General features: G+C 39.4%; 1 protein-coding gene across 1 annotated transcript in view; it reads left to right on the plus strand.

Annotated features, from left to right (window-relative positions):
* OCA2 (OCA2 melanosomal transmembrane protein) overlaps positions 1 to 14,708 on the plus strand; it is a 180,305-nt gene that overhangs the window by 107,454 nt on the left and 58,143 nt on the right. Inside the window, exons 19-20 of the mRNA XM_072853227.1 lie at positions 2,526 to 2,585; positions 3,120 to 3,224. Coding sequence (XP_072709328.1) covers positions 2,526 to 2,585; positions 3,120 to 3,224 — 165 coding nt within the window. The remainder of the gene's footprint in view (positions 1 to 2,525; positions 2,586 to 3,119; positions 3,225 to 14,708) is intronic.

Raw genomic sequence — 14,708 nt, forward strand, 5'->3', positions numbered from 1 at the left:
ATCTTTACAACTGTCTTTTTAGTCCTTGTTCAGAACTGGCTGTTACAGGCTATAAAATCTTTCTGCTCTTCTGTCTTTTTGTGACATAAGTTCCTGTGCCTCTCAGGGATACAGTATTTTGATCAATTTTATAGTCAAAATTAACATTTTACCTTAATCCCTTCAAGCAGAGTTTATTTACAACAGTCATCATGGCATGCTGTCCATAAGAGGGTTTCATGCAAATTTTCGTACATAAATCAAACTTTGATCTAAAATAGTACATGATTTTTTCTGCAGTAAAACTCTATTTTGAGCTGTCAGACAGGAGCTAGTATGCTTGAAGGCACCAATTAGTGCAGTAATACTTATTCCTCTTAGAAAACACAGGAAGATCCAGTAGACCCTCTGTGGAGTTTACACCCAGGGGAGGCCAGTGGCAGGGTGCTAATTGCTGACTTTCACTTAGGTGCTTGCGGGCGATTGGCCTGGATATCGTAGAGACATCCTCAAGTTGGTTATGTGATTAGTACTGTCATCATCCCTAACGTGATGGGCTACCTGCAGACTGACTGTCTTGCAGGAGTGACGTGCGTGTGCTTCACTCCCTTCCCTCTTTCCCGAATATCTCTTTTGTAGTACCATGACTGGATTCCAGAACAAATTTCGCGTGTTACTGAAAAGTAATATGTTGTGTTAACAGATGATTAAGTAATAAGGCAGCAGTGTTAACTGAATGTAACTGAGCTCTGGTTGCTGACAGCTATGTGTTAAAAAGTTTGTATTAAAGTGTGAACGCAAAGCAATTGCAGAAAAAATATTACAATTCATTAATAATACTGCTTTTACATACATTTAAAAAGTTCCTTTCATAACCTTTGAGTTGACGAAGCAATGCAGATAGCTTAGAATGAAAATGGTAACTTAAAATTACCAACAAGAATTCATTTCTTAGGAAACTTCCTTCTGGGAAGTTAAAGTCATGAAAAAACGACCTTTTTTTTTTAATGTAAGGGGTATGTGTATGTATTTAAAAGTCTTATCACTTGTTTTCTGCATGCTGTGTTTTTACATGTAGATATACCTTTTCTTGTGCAATGCATTGTTAAAAGGAAATATAGTTTCTGGGACAAATTTAGTATGTGGTGATACCCAAACCACTAGCATTCAGCTGCTGCCTGCATGAGCTGCAGGTACAGGAATTGCTGGTCTGAATGACAGCCCCTTTGTCACTCTGACATTACCGTGTCTTATACCACACCACTCGGTGCCTATTAGGATCTTTGGCCATCTCTGTGATGGAATTTGACAGCGTGCGAGTTGAATGTTATTTTTCCGCTGATGTGTCTGAAGGACTCTGTCTGACTGCCAGGTGTGCAGGTTATATGGAGTTGTGTTGTGTGAATGCTGACTTTTGCGGCTCTGTGTGGGAATGGGGTCAGTCAGTGAGGCATCGCAGCTGATTGATTCTTTGTCATGACAGAAAAAATGGAAGAAAGCCAACCAGCTTGGTCCAGGCTGAACCAAAAATGGTGATTTTTCTTCCCCAAGAAACTGAAAAGTCATGAAATAGATATAGCCCATTCAACCTGAAAATAGTACCTCATTCTGGACACTTGTAAGAAAAGAAAACAAAACCAAAGTGTATTAAAAAGTAGCTCTCATGAGTTAAAATTCCCCTTTTACCTTGTAGTTTGAGGGAATAGATCATTCTCCCGGGGTGTGAATACTCAGTTTATATTCTCCTGTCTGCCCAAGGAGAAATCAGAGCCATCACCCCTAGGCTGGAGTCTTGCTATGTCTTTTCATCCATGGTAGTAACCATGGTTGTACGGGATTCTATCTGAGTATCCTGTACAAATGGGAATGGCTCTCACAGGGAGGACAGAGCACTCCGGTCCAGGCTGCCCCGGGCCCAATGCTTACAGGGCTCACTGCCTCAGTTCGGGTGCCTGACATGGGGATCGGAGAGCTGGTTTTCCTGCCTTTCAGGTGCTGCTGCCTCTGTGCCAATTTCTGTTCACCCAAGATCTCCGGCCTGGTTTTAGCAGATGGGTATTGCTGGGTTTTTTTGAGTCTGAGAAAGCTGTTTAACAGAAATATGTATTTTTCTTTCTCTTTTCTTCATCTGGGACTGAGCACAAGATGCCTGATTTCATCTGACCTTTTAAACACATGATATATATCTACCTATATGGTGGTTTTGGGGAAGTATGTTTAAAATCAGTTGTGTTCAGGTATTCAGAAAACATGTAACCACTGAAGAGTGTCATCTTTAAATTTCAACCATTCTCTGATGCCTGTGCCCCGCACTCCTAAGGAATCCCTCCAGTCGTTCCAGCACAATCAACCCACTTCTGCAAATACAGCTACCAATTCTTGCCGTGTCTTTTCTTTCTACCTATTGCAAAGCTGCTGTAGAAGCTACATGAGATGAATATCAATATCTTCTGAATAGGAAGGAATTGTATTTGCTTACATCCACTGAAAAAAAAGTAACTGCACCAGGTACGTCAGTAGTTAATATCAATGTCTTTTTTTTTTAGGCTTTGGCTCATCTGCACTTAATAGACTATATAGGAGAGCAGACAGCTTTGTTAATAAAGGTATGTTTAAAATATTTACAGTTTTTTAACAGGTAAGGAAAATAGCTTTAGTCCAATAGAATAATGAATAGTACTTTATTTTGAATTTCATGTTAATGATTGCATTCCTGCATCAGCAATATCAAGAAAGCATGTTATACTTTGGTGTGGGTGATATTTAATACGTATATATCTGTCCACAGCCATAAATGCAAAAGGGAAGCCTTTTCTGTAGTCTAAAAAACCCAAGAAAATACAAAGAGTAAAAGGGGAAAATTTAGAGTTGCATAGTTTGTTTCTTGTGTGAAATGTAAGTATGACTATTAGAAGTACCAGTCTTTGTATTTCTATTTGTTCAAATTTTCTTGGAAAGAGAACAATATTGTGTTATTAAATGTCGGGCTATTTTCTTTAAGATGCTTTCCCTATCTCAGAGCCTGAAGGAATAATAAATGATGATAAATTAAAACTGTGGGGAACATGCACTTATGCCATCAGGGGGACAGAGCAACACTGATCTCATCGAAGTTGTAATTTGACCTCCCTCAATTCCAGGTGGTTCCTGAGGACCAGCGCTTGGCGGTGGCCATCATTTTAGTGCTCTGGGTGTCTGCTTTGGCCTCCTCTGTGATCGACAATATCCCATTCACGGCTACAATGGTAGGGGTCTGCGCAGCACTTGCACATCTTCCTCCTGGTGCTGGCAAGGGAGCTGAGCTTGCTGATTATGATTTGCTTTTTTTTTTTTTCACCTCTGCTGTGTTGTAGTTTACTTTATCCCCTAAGGTTGAATCATTATTACAAGCTTATTCATACTGTTTAGGCATTTAGCTGGCCATTGCTGCCAGCAGTTGCAGTTTGCTGTAGAACTAGATCCACTGTTTTAGCTGTATTTTTGCATTTTCCCTGTTACATCCAGATCTGTAGCTGAAAAGTTGTCGTAGTTTAGCCTTAGTTGGCAACAGAGCCGCTTACTCACCCCCGCCCCTGGTGGGATGGGGGAAAGTATCTGAAGAGCAAAAGTAAGAAGACTCATGGACTGAGATAAGAAAAGTTTAATAACTGACATACAATAAAAAAAAAAATAAAAATAATAATAAAAATAATAATAAAAAAATCATAATGAAAAGGAAAACAGTGAGAAAGAGAGAGAAAGGAACAAAACCCAAGAAAAAAAAACAGTGATGCAACTGCTCACCACCCACCGACTGACACCCAGCCCATCCCCGAGCAGTGGTCACTACCCCCCGGCCAACTTCCCCCAGTTTCTATACTGAACATGACATCATATGGTATGGAATAGCCCTTTGGCCAGTTTGGATCAACTATCTTGGCTGTGTCCCCTCTCAGCTTCTTGTGCACCTGGCAGAGCATGGGAAGCTGAAAAGTCCTTGACCAGTGTAAGCACTACTTAGCAACAACTAAACCATCAGTGTGTTATCAACATTATTCTCATACTAAATCCAAAACACAGTGCTATACCAGCTACTAGGAAGAAAATTAACTCTATCCCAGCCGAAACCAGGACAAAAGTAAAATTGCCCTTTTGATGGAAACTGTCACTAACCATCCACTGCTATCAATATTTTCCCTCTATGCACTGTGTAGTTATGCTAATGCTTTTTTAACACCTGAACCTGTTATTGCTACCTTACTTATGTAATTAGTTTAAAAAACAGCAAATAATGTTAATCATAACACATGCTTATCAGCAGCTGAGTTGTAATATCAGAAAAGTATCAAATTATAACAAATTAGGGCATGATCAGGTAGGTTTATTCAATCAAGTTCTCTGTTTAAAGTGCAATAATCCCTTCATTATACCGTAGGAATGATTAATTGTTACAGCTTGTTCTCAGCTAAGTATAATTTTTTCTTCCATTGTTATTGGGTGGTCATGTCCACCCTTAACCTGTGTCAAGGTTTAAGACACTCTTATAGGGCATATGATAGGTTGGACAGATTTGCAACTGCTCTATAATTATATGTTAATATGGTATTTTGGTTTGATTACCATGGTGTTTCCTGTGGAATTATATTGAATTAACAACAACAGACTGCAAGCAATAGGCATGAAGGGAAGGATTGGTTCAGGATGAGTCACCTCGCAGCAAACACTTGAGGACTATTAAGCAATAATGCAGAAATCTTAGCTTCAAAGGTTTTGCCTCACATCCAGCTAGGCTATGAAAATTGGTTTCGAGCAACACCAAGACAGCTGCATGCACATCGACCAAAGGGTCTTTTACAGGATTTGAAAGGAACCCTCTTTTAAAGGATTATGTTTTGGGGAATGGGACTGAAACACAGGAATCTTTTGGGATGCCTGAAGACCACTTCTTTTGTGTCTTTGAGGGAGTGAAATACAGATGGACAGGAAAGGATTTCTGCCAAGATTTTAGACATTTCAAATGTGTATCTTTTTCATCCTGTTCTGGGCTGAACCTAAGAGGCTGCTACATGTTTTTTTCTTTAAAAATAGGTGAAGAGAGGAGGGAGGAAGAAAGAAAAATGCAGGCATATTCTCACCTGTGCAAGAGCAGTCCTTAGCTGAGGTGTTAAGACATTAATGTACTATACGGCAGACTAAAGTGGAGACCTAGCATCATCTAGCTCAATGAATGGGCTTGGACTTTGATCTTTGTCATTCTACGTTAGAAAATATTTACAGAAAATTCCTAAGTAGCTAAGTCCCAAGTTTTTATGTAAGATTGTATAAACTTTAATGTAAAATACTTTTTGTTTCTTTGGCACTGGGTTCCTACTGTTGAAACAAGCAATATTTGGTTTTGGAAGGCTATTTATCACTATATATGTCAAAGTTATGAACTCCTGATGAGGGTTATTACATATATTGAACCCAGTTCTTTTGTAGAATAGCTTTTCGCTAATTGGGGACTGAGTGCATGTGCATCTAATAAACACACAGTGCAACAGGTATTTCTAAGATCTCTGTTTATTTATTGAATTGCTGTTTACAGAATCAAGCTGTAATTATTAATAGCAGAAAACCATCCACACAGCAAATTCACTTATTCAGTGTTATGGTTTAGCCACAGTCAGCAATTGAGTACCACACAGCCACTCGCTCACCCTCCCCCTGCAGTGGGATTGGGGAGAGAATCGGAGGAGCAAAAGTAAGAAAACTCGTGGGTAGCAATAAGAACAGTTTAATAATTGGAACATAATAATAATAATACTGATACTACTACTACTACTAATAATAATAAAAATTGTAATGAGAAGGAAAACAACAAAAGAGTGAGAGAGGAACAAAACTCAGGAAAAAAACCCCAGTGATACCAACTGCTCACCACCCGCCGACCAACACCCAGCCAGTCCCCGAGCAGCGATCACTACCCCCCAGCCAACTCCCCCCAGTTTATATACTGAGCATGATGCCATATGGTATGGAACAGCCCTTTGGCCAGTTTGGATCAACTATCTTGGCTGTGCCCCCTCTCAGCTTCTTGTGCACCTGGCAGAGCATGGGAAGCTGAAAAGTCCTTGACCAGTGTAAGCATTACTTAGCAACAACTAAAACATCAGTGTGTTATCAACATTATTCTCATACTAAAATCCAAACCACAGCACTATACCAGCTACTAGGAAGAAAATTAACTCTATTCCAGCTGAAACCAGGACATTCAACCACATAGTTCACTCACACATTTATGCAGTTACCCAGCTGACATGCTTCTATGTATGAGCTTGGTTTCATATGTATTAGTGATAATGAAGTATAGGGCACCTGCTATAGTCTAGCCATGAATGATCCTGTCCTTTCTTGCCAAAAGGTGCCAGCTTCACAGCTAAGCCTGCACTCATAATTGTGGAAGATCCAGGCGTACTGAATCCCTCCAGTGAAGTCCTCTGAGAGGTTCATAAGTCTCCTTCAGTGGTGAACAAATGTCTGTATGACAATGGGACAATAGCTCTTGTGATTTTTGCAGTCATAGTCTTGATGGACCAAGTACTAGGTAGGGCTATGGGACCCATCGAGTTCCTCCCATTTTTTGAACCTACAGATACAAAAAATCGGGGTGGTTTCGTAGATATCAGCTGTATGCTCTGACTGAGCAAAGAGTGTTTGGGGAACGGCGTCAGAGACCTCTGCCAATAGTGGATTTGCTCACCCCAAAGTGGTGAGCCACTGACCAGTAGGAGTTAGGGGAAACCAGGCGCACAGGGTGACAGTCTATTTGACTTGTAGATGGATAGGGATTCCTGAAATATCATGCAAAGATGGTGAAAGGCTTGGTGGCAGCTTATAGTCAAGGGTACCAATGGAGTCTCTTCTGCATTAGGAAGGTGAGTATCCAGTGCTTTTTGTCCCATATTCCAGGGATGAGACAGTCCTACCAGTCTCAACTCTTCTGGTTTTAAGCCTCCAGCTGACTGTGGGCAAAACTACTGTGATGGCAAGGGTGCCTAGAAAGTCATATTGCTCCATTCCTTCAGGGGTGGGAAGGTGCAAGAAGACAAGCATCAGTTCATTCATGGAATGTCCCCAACACTGCCTCTGTGTTGCTGGATAAGGTCTTCCATTCATTCCCTACAACACTGTGCAGTGTGTGTTGTCCAGACTTGGAGCAAGGAGATGGGATGGGCTACACGCACTCAGTGTAGTAAGTCAGAAGTGGCATGAGAGTGGACAGAAGTAAGGGTCTCCAATGTGAGGTGACTGATCCCCCTGGACTGGAGGCACTGTAGGTAAGAAGACCCCACTCTTTCAATCTCCTGTTACACCATGTTACTTGCTAGTGTAGAAGTAGCCCATATAATTGATATATAAAGTATTTTGACCCAGGACCTGCCTGAGAAATGGAAGAAATATGGAATTCCACTAAAGCATGTAAGAAGGCCTGAGGCGTGACTTATGAGGTGCATAGCTGGAGGGAAGAAAAAGAAAAAAAACTGCAGATAGCTCTGTAACTGTGGTACTGTGTTTCCTTTAAAAAAACATCAAGTTGAAGGATGGTTGTCCAAATTTTCATTTCAGCTTCTTTGTTTGTACTAGTGGGATAATCAGATTCATAATGACTTGCTTTGTGTATAGAAAAAATAAAAATGAAGAAAATGTGAATGCCTAATTAATGGATCTTGAGACTAAAAATTTCACTTTATCTGTATTTGGATAAAGTTGTCTGGTCCATTTTAAATTTCAGATTTGAAAGCATTAAAATTTATAGCTGCCTGATTCTTACCTTAACAGGTTGTAAAAGTGGAAGCTATAGATCAATATTTAAAAAAGGTGATTAGAATATGAATATATCTGAGCCAGCATTACAAAGAATTCTAGGAAACATACTGGTTTATGAATTGATGTAATGAAAACAGATAAGGAAAATGGTTTCCTAGAAGAAAAGCTAAGCATTTTCCAGAATTGCTAAGTATCTATGTAGACAAGTTAGGATTCTTGCTTATCCTAAAATATAAACACAACACATTATCTGCAGTTTAAAAACAAGACTTAAATATTTTCAGTTATTTTAAGATAGAAATGTTTTAAGGTGCAAAATATTCATGTGTTTAAACATTTTGAACACATTGACGCTTTTCAGCAGCCTTCAGCACCAGTATCATGGAGAAGAATTCTCCCTTACTAAAAAATTCTGAAATTACAGAAATCAGATTAGTTTAGTATTTGAAGCATCTTACCCTGAAAATACCTTTCAGTGCAACACCGTTGTTGGTCAAATTCTTCTTTGCTCTAGACAAGAGTAAGTCTGGTATAACCCCACCATCAAAAATGTCAGTACTGTATGGAATTCATGTACAGATGTCACTAAACTGAAATCTCTGCAAAGAGCTCAGAACACAGGAAGTATTTTATGCTACAGAGGATGCTGTAGAAAGATAATTGCGTACATGAAACAGTGGAATGAGTTTCTGAGGGCACTTAGCTCATCATAGGTTGATTACTTTTACTGTTTCTGTCTTGATGAAGTTCTGTTTGTGTTAAACTAAAATAAAGCATTGGAGCTGCACAAAGACAAAACAGTCTTCAGAGTATCTTCCAATTGCTTGTTTCACATAATTTGTCCTGAATACAAAGATCATGAACTGCCCCAAAACAAGATGAGATTGCAACTTGCTTGATGAACTGTAATCCCAAGACTTTTCCCTTCTCTTTAAGCATTGGAGAGCAAAGATCCAGCTCCCTAATTAAATAGATGTTTATATGACTGACTGTTTATTGCACTTCATTGCATAAACATGCCTGACAATTGTGATAGGAAAATCAATCATTTTTTGCCAACATGTAAAAAATATATTATAGCAAAATATTTTGAGTTTGAGATATACTTTGTGGGAAACTCCATGAACTCTGACTGTATGCAAAAAACTATGTTGCCAGCAGCAAATCTAATATATATAGATATATCTGGGAGCTGCTTAAAAAACACCCACAAAATGTTCTGTGCATAAAAAAATAATAAATCAGGAGTTTAGTTATTAAGTCTCACACACTTTAATTCTTGAATGGCAAGGGTTTTTTTTCATGTTGGATATCCAGCTTGCTTTGTCTGAAGAATAAATGTGGTGAATCATGTAGTGATGCTCTATATGTCATTCTATTAATCCTCTGATATTTTTCCTCTTTTTTCAACAGGCTAAACTCACAATGACATTCCTTGACAGGCAGACTTATTCGTTTTTAAGGCCTGTATTTTCCTAGTATTGTCATTTAAAGAGCCACGGATTTCTGCCCTTAGAATGTCAGGTGACATGATTTTATTACCAGTATGCGCTTTAGTTTAATTGACATGTTTTATCAGCCACATATGCTGAAGCCATCTGTTTATATTTTTCTTTTATTACCAGAACTAAAAATATAGCCATAGTAAATCCTCATTTTAGCTGAGTTTAAATACTATTTCCTCAGTATAGCGTAACAATTTCCATTAACCACCTGGCTGGCAAGGTGACTTAGTCTCTGACAGGTCTTTGTTAGAAACCAGATAATTTTTGGCCCACTATTTATTGCCTCTAAAGCTATCAGAGGCTTTTCATTTGCAGTACTGAATATTTTGTGTGTATCTCATGTTCTTAGTGCCAGTTTTATTTTTGGATCTTTTTTGCCTTCTGCCCTATCAAAGTTTTCTATGCCCTTGTCCCGGTTTTGGCTGGGATAGAGTTAATTTTCTTCCTAGTAGCTGGTATAGTGCTGTGTTTTGGATTTTAGTATGAGAATGATATTGCTAACACACTGATGTTTTAGTTGTTGCTAAGTAATGCTTACACCAGTCAAGGACTTTTCAGCTTCCCAAGCTCTGCCGGGTGCACAAGAAGCTGGGAGGGGGCACAGCCAGGACAGCTGATCCAAACTGGCCAAAGGGCTATTCCACACCATATGGCGTCATGCTCAGTATAGAAACTGGGGGGAGTTGGCCAGGGGGCAGCGATCGCTGCTCGGGGACTGGCTGGGCGTCGGTTGGCAGGTGGTGAGCGGCTGTATCACTGTTTTTCCCGCCCCCCCCGGGTTTTTTTCCTCTCTCGCTCTCTTGTTGTTTCCCTTCTCATTACAATTTTTTTTTTGTTGTTCCAATTATTAAACTGTTCTTATCTCACCCACGCGTTTTCTTACTTTTGCTCTTCTGATTCTCTCCCCCATCCCACTGCAGGGGGAGGGTGAGCAAGCAGCTGTGTGGTGCTTAGTTGCTGACTGGGGCTAAACCACAACAGCCCTGCATTTCAGCACTTGATAAATGTGTAAGACTGGGCCATAGCTGTCTGCAGAGACAGACCAATCATCAACAACTTGGGAAACTACAAACAGGTGTTTTCTATTAATGCATATTCTCTGCACTTTTCACAAAAGCCAACTTTACCACATGCAGTTCTTAGCAAAGTGTGTGCCGTGAAATCCCATGGGGTAGAGCAGCAATGAATCCCTAAAATAAAGACATGAATTGCTGTTTCATTTTCATTTTGCACAAATAGACGAAATGGGCAATATGACCTCATGCCTTCTACTGTGCTGCATAGGTATAGGATAAACTTGTCTAAGTTACCCTTCTTGGACAATGGGAGTGTGTGATTACTTGTACAAGTGTTATCTTTGGGAAGCAGAAGTAGCTGAGAGGGCTTCACCCTGCTGTTTCTTATGAGTCTCCTGCAATGCCAGGAGGAGGCGCCCACTGACAGAGCAGGACCAGTGCCCCTCCTCTTTGGTCTCCTCTCTGCATATCCAGGGTCCAGCTAGTAAAGCTAAACCATCATTTCGGCTTATATTTCAGAAGAAGGTCTTCATAGTTTCAAAAGAGATCTTCCTTCTTCATCTCCTTGACTGGTGGAATGCCATGCTCATGAGAAGGTTTTGTTGTAAAAATAGGTGAATAGGATAAAGGTCTTGATTCAACTTGTTCTTGGGTAATTTGGAGTCTTGGAAAAGAGGCTATGACAGCAAGATGTGAAAATGTTAACTCTTTGGTCATGGTTTTGCTTACAAATCATGCAGTCTATGTATATAAAATAAAATAAATACATGTGAAAGGAAAATGTTCACGGCTCTCCATTCCACTTTCGTACAAACAGGATGTCGTGGTTTAACCCCAGCTGGGAACTAAGCACCACCCAGCAGCTTGCTCACTCCCCCCACAATAGGATGGGGGAGAGAATTGGAAGAGTAAAAGTGAGAAAACTCATGGGTTGAGATAAAGACAGTTTAATAGGTAAAGCAAAAGCCGTGCATGCAAGCAAAGCAAAACAAGGAATTCATTCACTTCTTCCCATGGGCAGGCAGGTGTTCAGCCATCTCCAGGAAAGCAGGGGTCCATCACACGTAATGGTTACTTGGGAAGACAAACGCCATCACTCCGAATGTCCCTCCCTTCCTTCTTCTTCCCCAGCTTTATGTGCTCAGCATGACATCATATGGTATGGAATGGCCAGTTTGGATCAACTATCCTGGCTGTGTCCCCTCCCAACTTCTTCTGCACCTGGCAGAGCATGGGAAGCTGAAAAGTCCTTGACTAGTGCAGCAGCAACTAAAACATCTCTGTATTATCAACACTGTTTTCAGCACAAATCCAAAACATAGCCCCATACCAGCCACTATAAAGAAAATTAACTCTATCTCACCTGAAACCAGGACACAGGACTAGAAGGAACAAGGCTTGGGAGGTGTCAAGTAGACCCCCTCTGTCAAGTAGACAACACAACTGAGATGTGCAGACAACATCACCAGTCTCTTTTAAAAAAAAGGGACTGCATACCACAATGTAAATGCAAGGATTGTTGTGAGAAAACTAACAGAATTTTATGCGATTTAGCTTAGTAGTAATTGGTGTATATAATTCTAGTCTAAAATCTGTTTTCTCTTTTTCAAAGTCTTCATTTAAACTAAAAATTGAGCTTCCTTTCTTTTTGATTGTTTCATTTGGCTTAAATTTTGAGGATGTTGGTGAGCTGAGAGGGATAAGAAGAAATATGCTGTCCTGCAGAATCATTTTTTTTGAATCTGAATTAATTTCTTATAATATTAATTGTTAATAGAAGATGTTTTCTAGGGAAGGTGGATAATTTATAACAGTAATAAAATCCTATTCAATTTTTAAAAGCTTTCAAAACTGATTCAAGATTAAAAGCAGTGTGAAAGATGAAAATATATACATTTCAATTTTTGTTCTTTTTATATTTGTAACACATCTTATGTACTTCCACAGTATATGGTATAAACAAATGTTTTCTTCACAAGGACTGATTTTGATTAGGATAGTTATAGGATAGACAAATGTGCCAACATCTGTAGACACTTGCATTGTTCTTTGTGCATCAGCTTACATCCTGTATATATAATTCACATAACATCCTATATAGAATCAAGATTAATGACTAGCTCCTTTCTGTATCAAGTCTTTGAGGACATTCTCCTTTTTCCAGCTACAATCATTATTTCCTACAGTTGTGTTTTTCTGTTTTACTGGAGGCGGATACAATGGCGGTAGGTGAGAGGGATTTGTCTTTGCTCTGTTGGGCTACATCACTCATTTTATCCGAATCCTGCCAATCAAGCAGCAATGTGGGGTGGTTCAATATTGAACTTTCCCGCAAAATTAGCAAGTTTTCTAGAAGCTAGTCAAACAGACATTTATCCTGGTAAGATTATTGAAATAAATGGTATAAGAAATGAAAGCTATTTTCCTGATAAGGCATTATTATGCTCCTTCTAATATTGATAAGGGTGCTGTTCACATAATCTGAAGAGGGAATAATGAAGGAAACATGAGGCTTCATAACTTTAACTTTTGCTTTTTTCTCTTTTGAGGGGCAGCACTTCATAAAACTATGAAAAAATCTGCATTCCAAATATGTTAAATCAATATGAAAAAGGTATTTGTACAATATGTATTGCAGACAGCTGTATCTCAGTTTGCAAAGTATCCTATCTTGCAGTGCTTTTGATGCTATTGTAAATGCCTATGGCTTGAATCAGAAAGAGTTGTAGAACCAATTCAGTTTTTCAAAAACATTGAAAACTACAATGAAAAGTTTCCTTCTAATCCTTTTATTTTGCATTTCTGTTTTTAGTGCTCAAGTTAACTATAACAGTGGATAAAGCTGAGGTTTGAGGTGTTCATAGTGCAAAAATGTTGCCTCACGCATAAGTGCATGAATGAGTGTGGCAAAAACTGTTAAAGGTGATTTTGGGGGAAAACAGAGAGGCAGGTTCCTTTGTAACTGACCCTGTGCATGATCCTTATCTATTTAAAGCTCAAACACTCAAGCAATGAGAAATGTGCATTGGCTTTAACTGATTGGCAACATCTCTTCAAGAGTTCTTGCTGATGATCAAGTTTCTTAATTCTTCATTGGTTTTGGAGCAGGAAAGTTCTTAGGATGGAAATTAGAACAATCTGTTTGTCTTATGCCTACTTTTAGATCAAAAGAATTAGATGCTAGTGACTTTTGGAGACTCCGTGGCATGCAGTTGCCACACAGGATAGCCCATAACGTTTGCAAAAAATTTGGTGTAGTTTATGGATCAACTAAATATTTATATCATCTGAAACACTAGAAATTTAACTGAATGTTTTGCATTCATCTTTCATGTGGTTATTAAAAACTGAAACTTATGGTGCAGCATTCCTTGTTAGAAATACCTCTTCTTTACAAGGGATATAAGCATGTTAAATCTAACATCAAGCATGTGTCAGAGGTCCATAGGACTTCCATCCCCTTTCTGACTTATAACCATCATTCTTTGGCAGAGATGAATTCCTTTAAATAGGAAAAACACCCACATTTAAGTATACACAAATATGTATTGCTAAGGCATGTTTCAATGTTTGTCCCTTGCTGCAAAACCAGGTATTTATGGGAGCGGAGATTCCTGATCTAGCGCTGCTGCCTGTTAATGCACTTAGGAGCATGACATCACTGATCATAATTTTAACATAGATAATTAATTATTATGAATCCTTTTAAAAAGAATTCACAGTATTTCTAAGTGGAAGAAAAGCAATGTTATGTCAAAGAGACAACAATAACACCAGTGGGGTCAAGTGCATATTTGGGCTCCTAAAAGACTTTGTTGGGTTTAAATAATTAAGAAATGGAGATTCAAGCACATTACACAATTGCACCTTCTCTTGATACATTGCAATGTATCTTTGTGTTTAAAAGAAGACACAGTGAGTTGAAAGCTTTGTTCAGTGACTTTCTTCTGGAGGGTTTCTGTGTCTTCAGTCAATAGAGATTTACAGGACACTGAGAGCTCCTGACGCTGAGCTCCTTCACTAAACAGAGAACCAAATTTTCTGAAGGGAGTATTATGTGTATGTGGCTGCAAACACCTAGCAGAGAGTTACCTCACGGACCTTCTGTCTGGGATCTCTGTTTTGCTTCTTGCTTCCCCTGTCCTTCACAGTGCCGTAATTAGGGAGGGGGCTCCTGGAGGGCCGTAGGACTCTGATTTCCACATGGTTCCCGACAGTAGGGTGTGAAAAAGGCATTACTTGCTCTGCACTTGGGAGCTGCCTGGCAGCTCCCAGCTTTAAGACTGACCTCAACAGCAAGAAAATAGGATAATCATTTTAATGCGCTCTACCTACCCACCTTCTCTGTGCTGGGCAGGGCACGCACAAGGAAGATGCTAATATAAAAAGGGGTTGCTAGTCCGCATAGTTCAGGATTGTG

Source organism: Ciconia boyciana, chromosome 1 (genome assembly GCF_034638445.1).
Source record: "Ciconia boyciana chromosome 1, ASM3463844v1, whole genome shotgun sequence".
Lineage (NCBI taxonomy): Eukaryota > Metazoa > Chordata > Aves > Ciconiiformes > Ciconiidae > Ciconia > Ciconia boyciana.